This window comes from Pteropus alecto, unplaced genomic scaffold, assembly GCF_000325575.1.
Source record: "Pteropus alecto unplaced genomic scaffold, ASM32557v1 scaffold67, whole genome shotgun sequence".
In the NCBI taxonomy this organism is placed as follows: domain Eukaryota; kingdom Metazoa; phylum Chordata; class Mammalia; order Chiroptera; family Pteropodidae; genus Pteropus; species Pteropus alecto.
The window spans coordinates 10,309,231-10,322,874 of record NW_006441061.1 but is presented as its reverse complement, the minus strand read 5'-3'; the positions used below and the strand labels follow the sequence as shown (position 1 = coordinate 10,322,874).

The 13,644-nt window shown below is 60.9% G+C and overlaps 1 protein-coding gene and 1 pseudogene across 5 annotated transcripts in view; both read right to left on the bottom strand.

The window, feature by feature from the left end:
* Positions 1 to 949: 949 nt before the first annotated feature.
* The window catches only part of EHMT1 (euchromatic histone lysine methyltransferase 1), a 79,719-nt gene continuing 67,024 nt past the window's right edge, over positions 950 to 13,644 (bottom strand). For 4 of the 5 annotated variants that reach the window (XM_015594222.2, XM_015594221.2, XM_006918137.3 and 1 more), the window contains 8 exons: positions 12,334 to 12,438; positions 8,807 to 8,961; positions 7,856 to 8,023; positions 7,541 to 7,685; positions 7,012 to 7,089; positions 6,094 to 6,209; positions 4,909 to 4,995; positions 950 to 4,653 (listed from right to left, as the gene is read on the bottom strand). In XM_015594222.2, coding sequence (XP_015449708.1) covers positions 4,536 to 4,653; positions 4,909 to 4,995; positions 6,094 to 6,209; positions 7,012 to 7,089; positions 7,541 to 7,685; positions 7,856 to 8,023; positions 8,807 to 8,961; positions 12,334 to 12,438 — 972 coding nt within the window. In that variant the 3' untranslated portion in view covers positions 950 to 4,535. Of the gene's footprint in view, positions 4,654 to 4,908; positions 4,996 to 6,093; positions 6,210 to 7,011; positions 7,090 to 7,540; positions 7,686 to 7,855; positions 8,024 to 8,066; positions 8,654 to 8,806; positions 8,962 to 12,333; positions 12,439 to 13,644 lie in introns of those variants that run through there. The other variant, XM_025051095.1, reaches the window with a different exon arrangement.
* LOC112484812 lies at positions 9,303 to 9,421 on the bottom strand (annotated as a pseudogene).

The following is a 13,644-nucleotide window of genomic DNA, read 5'->3' as shown; positions in this document are numbered from 1 at the left end:
CACGACGCTGCAGCCGCCCGCAGGCCAACGCCAGCAGTCCCAGCGGCCCAGCACAACGGACCAAGGAAGCGATGCGTCCCAAGAGCAAACAAGACGCACAGGGTCCTGCTCTGAGCTGGCTGGACACTGCGCTCACACGGGGTCTCAGCTGCCATTAAGGATCTTCAGTAAAGGAACGCGAAGCGTGAAACTCAGGGGAAAGGGAGCTCTCAGCAGAGACACGGGAATAGCAAGAAGCAATCGGGTGGAAGCTGCGCCCAAACCCTCTGGCTCTACCAGGTTCCGGGGGGCCGTGCGGGGGCAGCAAGTGTCCCACAAAGCACCTCGTGTGCAGAACGACATGGAGACGTGACCGCAAACAGCAGGGGCTGCAATCAGCCCGAACGGCCCGCAAGAACGGGAAAGGCGCTGCCCTGATGTGGCAGCCGAGCTGCTCTGTCCCCGCGGAGGGCGAGGGGAGGGCCACACGCGCACACCCCTCTTCTCCGGGAGGGACAGGAGGTGAGGCACTTGGAGACACCTTTTCCGGTTCTATAGTTAGTTACCTGTAAGGTGGGAGCAAGAAACCAAACACAGACAACAGGACAGGGCAAGACTCTCTGAGCATCCATTTTTTAAATAATTTTTACTTTCAAAGCATGTCAATATTTTAATAATCAAAAACGAAAATGTTCAATCCCAGATACTAAAACCGAGCAGAACAAAGGCAGGTAACTGCAGAGCGAGCTGGGAGTGGAGCGGAGACGGCCCCGTGCGCCCCGCACGTTCCCCTGGGCCACGTGCTCGGCGGACGGCACGGCCACGCTGGCGGTGGCACGAGTGACGCGGTTTTGAAATCAATGTTGCTAGGAGCCGAGATTTTCACTGTAAGAGATTTGAGTATAAAATCAAAGGAGTTGGGCAAAAACTCTGCAATGTTACCTTTCAATTAGAAACATTAACATGGATGTATTTTTAAAATCCGTTTATTCTGGAGTTACGACCTCTGAAAAATGGGTGCGGGGCTGGGGGCGCCCAAGGGTAACGAGCACCGTATCCTGCTTTGGGTCCCGGAAGTCACCCCAGCACCAGAAACTGGGACTTCCTGAGAAAGGAAGGGCCGCCGTGCAGGGAGCTGGTCCACATGCGCAAGCACGGAGCACCAGCTAACCCCAGCCTCTCTCGTGTGACCCCGCCCCTGGATCTGAGACAGCCCGTGACGGCTTCTCACCAGCAGTGTGGCGAAGGCCATGGTGTCACTCTTGTGATCATGTCACATTGTGTGAGGCTCCAACACACAGATTCCCCTGCTGGCCATTAAGAAGTGCACTGCTGTGCCGGGGGCCATGGGCAAGGAACTGCGGTGCCCCAAGCTAGCCAGTGACAAAGCGGGACCTCAGTCCCGCAGCCAAGAATTGAGTTCTGACAACCACCGTGTAAAGCTGAGGCCCCTTGAGGTCCAAAGTCCAGAAGGACATAGTTCCACAGCGCCTGCACGACCTGGGAGACTCTGAGCAGAGGACCCGGCTGAGCTCACCGACCGAGGCCAAGGCGGGCTGTCTGAATGCACGAGGCTCGCGGCCACTCGCCCTGCAGGAGCTGCACTGACGCAGGGGCCGTTCGTGCAAACAGAGAGCTGTGCCCATCGGAGGGCGCGGCGCTGTCTGGAAGCTGCGCCTCCACCGGCCGACTTTGAAAAGATTCACGAGCGTGCTCAGCGACGTGGAAGCAGGACACTGCTCTGGGGCTCCTGGAAAGCTTATGCCGGACTTCCCAGACAGGGAATGAACGCCCGCCCTGGTGACAGCGAGGCAAGGACAAGCAGCAGAGGTACACAGATAGAAAGAAAAGGTGAAGCTGTCCCGACTCACGCAACACTATGATGCATGCAGAAGACTCTAAGGCATCTTCAGAAGAGGTCCCAGTTGATAAGAGCATTTGGCGAGGTCAGCACCCAAACCCTGAATACTCCCAAGAGCCGATGGCACCGAGAAGCCACCCTGTCCACAGCAGCACCGCGGGCAGGAACCACTCGGGACAGTGGGGCCGTGCGCAGGCGCTGCGCGCCGGAAGCTGCAGGGCTCCGTGGACCCGGCTCAGGGGCCCCGAGCCCTGGACAGAGACGCCAGGACCAAGGGAAGATGTGACCCATGCAGATGCCAACACCCTGAGCCAATCAGCAGGACTGGCCCTGTCCTCATCAGACCTTAGCAGCGGCCTGGCTCTGAGCCCTTTGGCACATTGGTTCTAAACGTACGTGCAAATGCAGGCGGCACAGAAGAGTTGAGAGGGTTTAGAAAGAGCTTAGTGTGAAGACAATGCCGCGGGGCTTCAGGGTTTACCTAAACCGACGGCAATCGGGTGGATGGACGCAGGTCCGCGGGTCGGCAAACGGGAGGAGCGTGGCACTGCCAGACGCAGGCCGCCCCCGCCCCTGCGAGCAGAAGCTCGCTGGGCCAGCGCAAGCCGGGGCTGGAGTGAGTGTGCTCTTGCGGACACACGCCCCCATCGCCTCACCCACAGGCGTGCAGGCAGGGCGGGCCGGGCTCTGAGAGAGAGAGAGCTTCACGGGCCCGCAGCAGCAAAGGTCCCTTCTGCCACAGAGCAGCAACCAGTAAAAGCACGTCTGCTCTGCGACGGACATGCTCAGGGGGTGAGGAGGCCGCGTGCACGTCCGACCAGGAATCGGGACCAGTGCTTGTGGCTCAGTGGGGACAAGCAGCCCAACTACCTGACGGGCAAGGAGTTTTTTCCTCCAGAAAAGCCTGTGAGGGCCGCTCGTGCCGGTCACGTAGTGCTACACCCTCCTTGCTGTGACGCTAACGCCAAGTGTCCATCCTTTAAATATTACATACACACGCCCCGGATGGCAGTCCTACTCCCAGAAGTGGTGCAAGAGAAATCAAGGCTCATGCCACGATGAGCAAGACTGCGCGAGTTCCCAGCAGGTCCTTGCGTGGTCACAGGAGCTGAAAGCATGCAGGCCCCGCACACGCCGGGGCGAACCCGCACGGCCACCGGCCACAGACACTCAGCCCGCCAGGCAGATCACAGCAGACACAGAGAGGAGCACACGCCTGACTCCACCAAAGGAAACGTCAACACAGGTAAAACTCACCTGCGAGACAGAGCAGCTCTGTGGTCGACAGGGCACAGGGAGTTCAGGGTGACGGAAATGTCCCATAGCGTGCCTATGGCACTGATCACACTGCTGTGTGCATTTATCAAAACTAAGACCACGCAGTGTATAAATTAATCGTAATAGAGTTGATCCGAAAGAAAAAAAAATAGCAAGAATGTATCAAAAAAAACTTCAACAGAGGGAAATCACAAACCATTCTTGGGGGTGACTAAAGGCTTAGGCAAGGACAGACACACCGAGCCTATGAACCAGAGGAGGAGGTGCGAGACCCCTGACCTCGCCAGGTTTGCGGGTTCCATGCCGCCCCCCGAACCCTACAGGAGTTTATAGAAGTCGTCAGGTCGACCTTAAGACTCACTTCCGGAAACTGCAAAGGACCAAGAGACACAAGGCACTCGTGACAGCCCAGGACAGACAGCACCATGGACACCGGAGCTATGGCCACAGCTGCACGGCCGAGTAGTGGGGAAAGGCACCCTTGTCAACGTGGGGACGAGCAAAGCAGAAGAACGTGGCGGTGCAGTGTGGCCTCTACCAAACGGCCAGTGCGCATCTGTGACCGCAGGTTTGAGAAAGCCTCGCGGAGGACGTCACAGAAACCCAGTGGATCCAAGGGAAGACTGGGACGCCCGACTACAACCAAAGTGACCACCTCTGCTGACGGAAGACGCCGCGAGAAGCAGACAAGCTGCACACGGGCAGCACGTGCACAGCCTGGGGCACAGGGATGGCGCTCGGCCGGAACACAAAGACTGCGCCCCCGCGGGAAATCGCTGGCACACGCAGCGGAGCCCGAGCAGCAGCGCACGCGCACACGGGGGCCCGGGACACCCTGGGCAAGGTCTGGCCAGCTGTCCTGGGTGGAAAGCTTGTGTCCCACACAGAGATCCCTTAGCAGGTAACAGGGGCAGGGCCGGGGGAAGGCACCGCCTGGCTTTGCCCCAGCCACAGGGTAACCACAGATGGGCAGATGGCTGCGGCTGCAGAGGAAAGCACCTCATTTCCCCACCTGCACCCCACCCTTGCTCCCACGGGCATGGACGGGCATCCCAGGAAGCTCTGAGACAGGCGTTCTGTGAACACAGGAGCAACCTTGCAAGCCAGGGTCTGGGAGCGGTGGTGTGACGGTCTGGGACATGCCCCCGGAGACCAGGGTGCTGGACTGGACAGAAGCCAGGTGCTACTCTGCACACGGCCCCCCGGACTCTGGCCCACAAGGCGCCAGAGTGACACACGTGCTGCTCCAGCTTGATGTGAGGCAAGCCACGTGCTGCACAGGCCGAGGGACCTCCAGGTCAGGGTCTCATCTGAGGACGCCACAGAAGGGAGGCCAGCTCCGGCCGGGGAGATGCTACACGGACAGGCCGCTTTGCGGGCGCCGGCCCCAGAAGACACGCCATGGGCGCGGTCACCATCAGCTCTGCGCAGAAGCCCGACCCCTGGGGCACATCACCTTGTTGTCCAGGTCAAAGAGGTAGGAGTCCTCCTCCCGGACGTCAGCCTCGGAGTCGGAGATGAGCTCGCCGACGTACCTGTGGGGACGAGGGGCAACTGTGTCACTCTGTGTGGCCGCAGCCCACAGAGCTCTGCCTGCGCCTGTGCTGGGGCTAATGCTGGGTCCTGGAGGACGATGACACGGAAGCCCCATCTGCCCAGGGGCCAGCGTTTGGGAGTCTGTGGCAGGTCCGGGTGCCACACCAGCGGCACACACTCCCGGCGCCCCAGCCCGCACTGTAGCATCCTCCTGGGGACAGATGCCGCTGCCAGGGGACCGGGCGCCCACTCACTCGCAGACGAAGGTGCCCGCGGGGATGTCCTGCAGGGTCCGCACGCCCCAGCCCATGCTCTGCGTCCGGTACAGCTGCAGCCTCGCCCTGCAAGACAGCAGCACTCAGGGCCGTCGCACGCTCCACACACGACCCGAGAGACAGCACGGCCCTCCCCTCCTGAGACACCTCAGAACCTCGCTCTAGGGCAGAGCTGGGAGGGGCCGAGGGGGCGCCAAGGCTCAGCTGCCGCGCCTTTACCCCTCGAGAAGCTAGGAGACCCAGAAGTCAAACTGTCAGCACATGGAATATGGCCCCCGGCCCTTCGCTGGGCCTCAATTTCCCCATCTGTGACAAAGGGACAAGTCTGGACTAAGCCACTGTATTACAGTGAGGCCCAAAGGGACTGAGGCTTCTATTGACCCAGGCTGTGATACAGGTCAGCTCGGGCAGCAGGTCAGCACAGGGGCAGAGCCGGCCTCTCAGAGGCAGTGGGGGTATGTCCTGGTCCCAAGAGCCCACGTAGGTGTCTGTCCTCACCCCCGAAAGGACTTTCCACCACACACGAGGGCAGAGAAGCATTAGCTGGTCACAAGTGCATTAAGATTAATAATATTGAGAAACCCCCAACACCATGAATTTTCGTGCTCGGCTCAACTCATACTGCACAGAAATTGTCCCTTGACCTCAGAAGGACTCCAGATCTTCCAACTCTCAGGCACACTCAGGAGGGCAGGTCTGTGACCAAAAGCCAGGGTCTGGTTCTGGGCGGTCGGGGGCACTGGAGGAAGGGGTGTGAGCCTGGCTGGAGACCGAGGTGATGGCCAGGCCTTCCTGGACCAAGCACCCCAAGTGACTTAGGGACAAGGAGTCCACGCAGTTCTAAAGACTTTTAGGCCTGAACCCCATCACAGCACGGCCCCCGGAGAAACTCAGGGAGAACAGAGTACTCGGGAAAAGACCTCAGTGAGGGAACAGAACCGAACTGGCCCTCGGAGCTGCGCGTGTGAACGTGGCGACGGCCGTTCCTGCATCCAGCCCCCTTTCTCTGCCTTCGGCTCATCTGACCGAGACAGTCTGTCCTCCCTGGCCTCAGGTCCAAGGCTGAGCTGCAGGGAAGCGCCCCTCTCAAAAGCTCCACTGCTCAGAACTTGTAAAGCAGAGCCCAGAGGCCTCCCACGGGGTCCCGGGCACCGCGGCACCCACCGCAGGCCGTTCTGCACGACGCGGTTCCGGCAGCTCCTCCAGCAGGAGCAGGCGTGGTTGCACTCGAAGAGCAAGGGCGGCTCCGCCATGTTGAACTCGGGCAGCAGCCGGCCATCCTGGGGACAGATGGCAGTCAGGGCCGAGCACGGCTCCCCGCGACAGCCCTCACGAACGAGAAGACTGATGTGGGAGCGATGGTTCCCAAGCCTGCTTTACCCCGGGGCGACGCTGGACTTCCCCAGAAGCTCCAATGGGCTGTGCCTGTTTAGGAACCTGGACAACAGCTAAGGCCACCCTCAGCCACTTGGCTCTCAGCCCTGCTGCCCTGCAAGTCCCCAGCCACCTGCTCTCCTGTCCTACAGCCCGACGCGACGAAGACACCCGGCGACGGCCAGGGCATGTGGTCTGAGTCTGAGGCTCCGGGGGCTTCAGGGATAGCTCTGACAGTGAGAACTTTCCTCGGAACACCCAGGCTCGCCCACCTCTGAGCAGGGCCTGGCCTCCCAGAGAACACTACCAGACGCCGGCCCCGCCCTCCGAGGCCACAGAACCTGACCCCATGCCTGTGCCCCTCTCCCTCTAAAGCTGACGCCAGAAAGAAATCTGCCTGTGGCCTCTGCTCACGGCCTGTTTGCCCTGCCCCACCAGTGACCGCTGACCTCCCCCGACCAAGGACGTTTATGGTTCTGATCCTGGACACTGGTCTCTGGAGCCCTCCTCTCCTGTTGCCTCATCTGCTAGGCTCGTCCACGGCAGCCTCTGCTGCTCTCAGGCCCGTGGGCACTCCCACCACCTCCAGGTGGCCACAAAGGACCGCTGGCTCCATCCCCACAACCCTGCCTCTGTCCAGCCTCCCATCTCCCCCACCTGGCCTCCACGCGGGCTCAGCGGGGACGGGGCGGGCTGCGGTGTGCTCACCTGGTCGTACCAGCAGCGCAGGCTGAGCTGGCCACACATGCAGTTGCTGGAGGAGCAGTCGTCGATGCACACGCAGTACTGCGAGGGGACGGGCGTCAGACGGGCACGGCCCCGCTCCCGCCCAGCACCCTCAGGGTCCTCAGGGCGGCTCTTCTCGAGACGCCAGCTTTCTGAGAGCCACGCCTGCGCTCGAGAGGTGCGTGCACCTTCCCTGCTCAGCTCCCAAAGCCACCAAGGGGCGCGAAGGCAGAAGAGGCCACTGAGCACCCAGGATGCCGAGCGCCTGCAAGGGGCAGGGGTGGGCCCGGGCAGAAGGTGCTGCGGGAACCACCGCCCAGGGACGCTCAGGGAAGGCCAGGATTCCCTCACAGGGGCGCCCGGAAATGCTCTGGGCGCCTGGGGCCCGAGGCGGGATGCGGACACGCTTCTGGAAGGATCTGTGTCTGCCCACCAGCCCTCCTGAGGGAGGGAGCTCGGAGAGCACCCGTCTCCCTGGGGAAACCACGTGCCCGTGGACAAGAGCACTGACCTGCAGGTGCGTGATGTTCCTGTCGATGGCCATGGGGGACGTCACGCAGTTCTGGGACACATACTTATAGTTGCTGGGGCTCGGCTCACTGTCCACGGCGTTGACACAGGGGATAGGGATGCGCTCGTAGCCTCGAGCGATGTCTCTGCCGTGGGATGGGGAACGTTAGCTCCCCTGGGACGGGTGCTGCCCCCGCCCTGCCAGGACTGGCACAGAGCCGAGGAGACTGCCGCCCGGCCTGGGGCAGTGTTTGGACCGCCCGACGCCCCTGCACCAACGACGTGCACAGTCGCCTGGGCTCGGGCCACGGCTCACCTGCTCACCGTCTTCTCCGTCGGGACGGGCCTCTCTGGGGCCGAGTCGCGGAGCGCCTTGCTCATATGCAGGGCGCCCCACACCTGGGAGTGGAGGCTGGCGCACTGCAGGGGCGTCTCCCCCTCCTTGTTCTTCAAGTTCACATCTGAATCCCGAGAGAGAAAGAGGCTAAAAGGAAAACGTAAGCCAACAGAACATTCGGGTCTTAATGGAAAGACACGGAGACGGGGTTTACAAAGTGACTTCGAACAGTGAAAGTGCAGAGAACGCACGTCCGCTTGGGGGCTGCCGGGCTCGCTGAGCGGCGCATCCAGCAGGACTGGCCGTGAGGCGCCGGGACGTGCTCCCCTGCCCCCCACATCCGCACCCGCTCACTGGGGCTCGCCTGGCAGCGAGCGTGTACAGCACGAGAAGCGGGTTAGAATTGTGGCTACCCACCCACGTGCGCCCTCACAAACGGCCTCAGCGCTGGCAGTCAGCCCCGCCCGTGGCCGTGGACACGGCGGCGCTCCCGTGAGCTCTCTCTGCCCGGGGCTCTCGCCGCTACGACAGTTGGCTGAGCTGCTGCCGGGGCCCAAATCTGAGAGGGCGCGTGCCCCCCAACGCAGGGGCCTCGTTCACGTCCAGACTCCCCAGGCCCGCAGCCCAGGAGTGAAGTGGGATGGAGCCTCAGGGTGCAGAAGGCTCTGAGCGGCCCAAAGCCACGGCTCTCACCTCCTGCCGCTCCCGCCGGCTCCCAGAGAGGCTGTCCCCTCACCTCGCATGGGCATCAGGGCGGGACCCACCTCCACGGTCAACCTGAGTGGGCATTTCTCACAGTAACCACCCCCCAACCAGAGAGGCCCATGCTGACCCCAGACGCACGACAGGTAGGTCCTGTCTGCCTACAGAACAGACCCAGCACTGGAGCCCACCCGGCAGCCTGCAGGGACCCGTGGCATGGCCACTCACGCGACACAGGCGTAGCGGTCCTCACGGGCGGCGATGTGCAGGGGCGAGTCCCCGTGGACGTTCACGGCGTGCAGGTCGCACCTGGCGGCCAGCAGGATCTCGGCTATGTCCACGCAGCCCGAGAAGGCGGCCCAGTGCAGGCAAATGTTCTCCTCCTGGAGGGCGACACTGCCCGTCTGAGCATGCGCTCCCCCTCCCTTCCGCCGTCACTGCGAACAGCCCTGAGCTGGAGCGCCCCAAACACAGCGCAACGCCTCGAGGAACCTCGTCTGTGTTTAGATTGTGCTCACTCTGGGAAAGAGCGGATATTTGCAGGACAGGGTGACACTCGTGTGGATTTGAAAAAGAGGCACATTTGATTAAAGTTTGACTTCATATGAGCCTTTAAGACAAAAATTCTATTTTTAGTTTTTTCATAGGCGAGGCAACCCTTGGTTGACCTCTCAGATTGCAAAGACCTTGTCTGCTTACAATCCCTTATTTTTTTTATTAGTTACACCTACAGTGCCTGGTCTTCCTCGGTGGCCTCCCACCCAAGTACTAACCAGGCCCGACCCTGCTTAGCTTCAGAGATCAGACGGGATCGGGCTTGTTCAGGGTAGCATGGCCATACGCGACAAAAATTTTAAATAAAAGGAGACTCGGAAAAATACCTGTTATAAATAAAATACACGTGATTTACAATCAGCAAAATAAGTTTACTAGGATGCTATAATTCTGCAAAAATAAATGTGCTAAGGATAAAAATCAAAAACTAAAGTGAGACTAAAGGCGAAGAACACACAAGAGACCAGCACTTCTCGTGCTACCATGACGTGGCAGCGCGGGCCGCCCTGGCACTGCCCCCCGCCCCACCCCGATGTGGGCTGAGCGCTGGGGGCACTCGGCCCCGTGGGTAAGCGAGGCGGCCAGCCCGCAGCGAGCTCACGACTGTCAGCGTCCCTTCCCCGGAACAGGGTGCTGGCTTAGCACTGTCCTTTCTCTGAAAAATCTCCAGGCTTAGCCCTCGGGGAAGGGCGCCCGGTCAGAGGTACAAACATTTCACTGCCCAGAAGTACTTTCTGCTCCACTGGCCAACTGTGTGGACTCTCGGGGGCACCAGCATGTTCGGAGGCGCCATGACACAAGTCCACCTGACCATCCCCGAGATCGCTGGCCCTGGCCCTCTCCCACAGGGCCCCTCTGCGACAGTCCGACTCAGACACCTGCCCCCAATCTCCACCCACGCAGCACCCCCAGCTCGGTGAGCGCAGAGAAAGGCAAAGCAGACGTGGGTGCCTGGCTCTGTGTCCCATCGTCCCCGCACGGGTCCCCATTCACACAGCACAGAGCTTCTGGAAGCCCAGACTCGTGGACTCCCTCTCCCGGACAGACATCACTTAGAAGCCTGCCTGCCCTTCCTTCTGGCCTCCCCCTGGCCCTTGTGCGTGAGCTCCTGAGCAAAAGGCCCGCCCCCCTGGCCAGCAGAATGGCGTGTTCTTCTACAACCAGGGTGACAGCGCCGGGACCCCACCCCTGGGCTCATCCCAGCATGGGGTAGGCAGCCCCCCACCCTTCTCAGGCCCACCTGCCCCCTGACGACAAGACAGGCTTGGCCTACAGGCCAGCGAGGGTGGGGTGAGACGGACCTGACGGGTACACCCCATCCAACAGACCAGCGAGCACGACGAAGAGCCTGCGTGTGTGAAGTGGCAGCCTTCATTCACGACGCTAGATGCGGGGCACTGGAGGGCTGCACCCCTGAGGGAGGAAGAAGGCGGCATGCGCCCACCGCTCGCTGCCCCTGGAGCACCACGCCTTGGCAGGGAAGGGGCCAGGAGCGGCCGAGACTGGGAGCCGAGGGCTGCGGCCAAGGAACCTGGGGGTGGGGCTGGGAACGCAGCCTAGACACGTCTGCGCAGTCCCCCTGTATGTCCGGGGACACACAGAAGGGATGACCAGGCCCAGGCCGAGACCTGCGTGGACTGACTGAACAGATCTGGAAAGAAAACACGAAGTGACCGGACCGACTCCAAGTATCTGTGCTGCGCCCAGGACAAGGCTTGAGACCGCTCCGGGAATGCGGGGATCCCCACGAAGTCAAACCCCCCGCACCCAGAGTCCACCTCGGGACCTGGCACGCCGAGGAGCAGGACGCATGGCACATGAGGTTTTGAGCAATCAAAACCCAGAATGACACAGGTCTCAGATCAGCAAACAAGGTCATCAAGGCAGCTGGTACTGCTGCGTTCCACACGCTCGACTCAGAGAACGTTTCTGAAAATACTAGGAAGACCCGAACAGAACCCTTAGATCTAAAAACTACAACGTCCGGCATGTAAATACACCGATGGGATTAAGTGTAACAGACGTTGGAAAAAAAAAAAAAAAAAAAAACTAGCGAGCTTGAAGACACAGCAACAAAAGCAGCCGAACTGAAGTCCAGTGAGAAAATCGTTCCACAAAAACGAGGCGCTGTGCTGAGCTGAGCAACAGCCTCAAGCCTCCTGACAGACGTGGCGCTGGGGCCTTGCGAAGCGGGTTGGGCAGAAGGCGGGCCAGAGGACGAGATGACCAAGAGTTTTCAAATCTGACAAAACCCTCAAAGCCACAGATCCAAGAGGCTCCATGAACCCTCGGTGCACTTGCAGGTGTGCACACACACCACCAGGCACGTCCAAACCAAACCAGTGACATCTAGTGACACAGAGGCAAACCTAAGGGCAGCTGAAAGGGAAAAGCTATGTCATACACAGACACAGGATGAGGGTGCCGCCAGATGTTCTCGTTGGAAACCTTTCACACGAGGACTTGAGGAGCAGGCTGTTTGTAGTATTGAAAAAAAAACTGTCAATCTAGAATTCTACAGCCAGCAAAACACCTTTTGCAGAAAGGGCTTTGCAAGCATCGAGAAGCTGCAAGAATTCACCGCGGGCCGACCAACGCTGCAGGAGATGCTAGGGCGTCAGGCAGAAGCAGCAAGCCCGTGCCATTTACCACTACGACCTTCGCAAAACAGCACTGTTTAAAGCGAAAATCAATGCGCTGTGGCGTGTAGAACACACGTGTGAGCAAACGTCTGAGCACGCCAGCACACACTTCGGAGGGGAGGATGGAGGCCGAGTGCCGTAAGGTTCTTCCGCCGTACGCAATTTCGAGACCTGGCACAACGCTGCCCTGAGCTGGGCGGCAGGGTGCTGGCACACAGACAGACACACGGCACCCATGACACAGGAGGCAGAGCCTCGGACCGGCCCCCACACAGGGACGGCTGACTGCCCCCACGGCACAAGGCCAGTTCTATGGCCGAAGGTGGCTTTCCAAACAAATGGTGCTGTAACAGCTGGACAGCCACAGGAGAGAAAGGACCAGAACATATGCAGAGCTGCGACCCACACCTCGTGGCCCGTGCCCGTGTTGACGCCTAAGCTGCACAGAACGCGGGAGAAAGACTTCAGGGCCTTGGGGACCCTTCAGCGCTCAGCCCCTCAGCCCTGGCCCTGCGTCCCGCCCTGGTGCTGGTGACCCACGGTGGCAGGGACACTCACGTTGTCTCGGATGTTGATGTCTGACCCCTTGGATAGCAGCAGCTTCACCAGGTCCACGTGCTTGTACTCAGTAGCCCAAATCATGGGTGTCCAACCGCCGTCATCCTAATTTCAAAAGAAGCAAAACTCCATCGCAACTCCCACAGGCCAGTGGCGTGAAGCACAAGCTCCCTCGGGCCCGCGGGGCGGCAGGCGGTGGGGGCCAGGCCCAGTCTTGTGCGCCGATGAGGAGACGGAGGCTCAGAGCGCTGCCCCAGGTACCTCGGCGAGGGCGGGGCGGAGCCAGGACTGGCCCACACGGACCCACGAACCTCTGAGCTACGGGAGACGACAGGCCACAGGCCGACCCAGGCTCTCTCCACCCTGCCGGGCAGGCACTGCCGACACATGTGCTATACACGTGTGAGTCTGCCTGACGGCATCAGGTGAGAAAAGGACCCAGAACCAGGCCCGCCCCTCGGAGACCCGCAGTCTGGCTGGTGCGAGCACCAGCAGGGACGGTGTCCACTGACCCTTCTGGCCCCAGTGACACGGACTCCAAGCACGAAGCAAAAGCATGAGCCAAAAACTGCAGGAAAACGGACAGACATCCAGCCAGCAGTTAACGGAGGCCGTGCAAAGCTCAGGTCTTCTGGAAGGCAGGGAGCAGAGGCCGCCCGGGCTGACTCGCTTTGTGGGCCGATAGTGGCGCTGTTCGGCCGGTGTCCTAACTCCACAGCCAGGCCCCCGCCCTTCCTCCGGGGCCCTCACGGGAGGTTTGCGTAAACCAGAAAGAAACAGCCCCTGGGGCACAAGGATCGCTGGCAGTTCTCAGTCTACAAGCAGAGGCTCACTACCCCCAAAACCTCGAACGCAGCTTCCTGGTGGACACAGCCTCCACCACAAAGCGAGACTGTCCCCGCAGGCTGACTGGGGGCACAGCCCAGGCACTGAAGACACAGCAGGGACGACACAGGCCTGCCTCGTGGAGCCAGCCCAGCCCAGCCCAGGGGGAGCAGCTCACAAAACCCAAACAAACGAGAAATGAAAGCGGAAAGAGGGAGGGGTGGAGCCTTCGGCTCCGTACGAGCAGAGGCGACAGGAGCCACGCCACATGTGCCCGAATGCTGCGCTGCATGGGAGCTGGCGTGGTGGCCACGAGCGCGAGAAAGGGTCGGGCAGAGCAGTGACAAAGCTGGTCGGGGGGACTGGGAAGGAGGCGTCCTCGTTTGCTCTCCCCAGCCGCTCACTTGCTCAGCAGACGCACACAGCCCTCCTCGCCACCAGCCACTACCAGCCACCAAGTGCCGCACAAAGGGGCCCTGGCAGCAG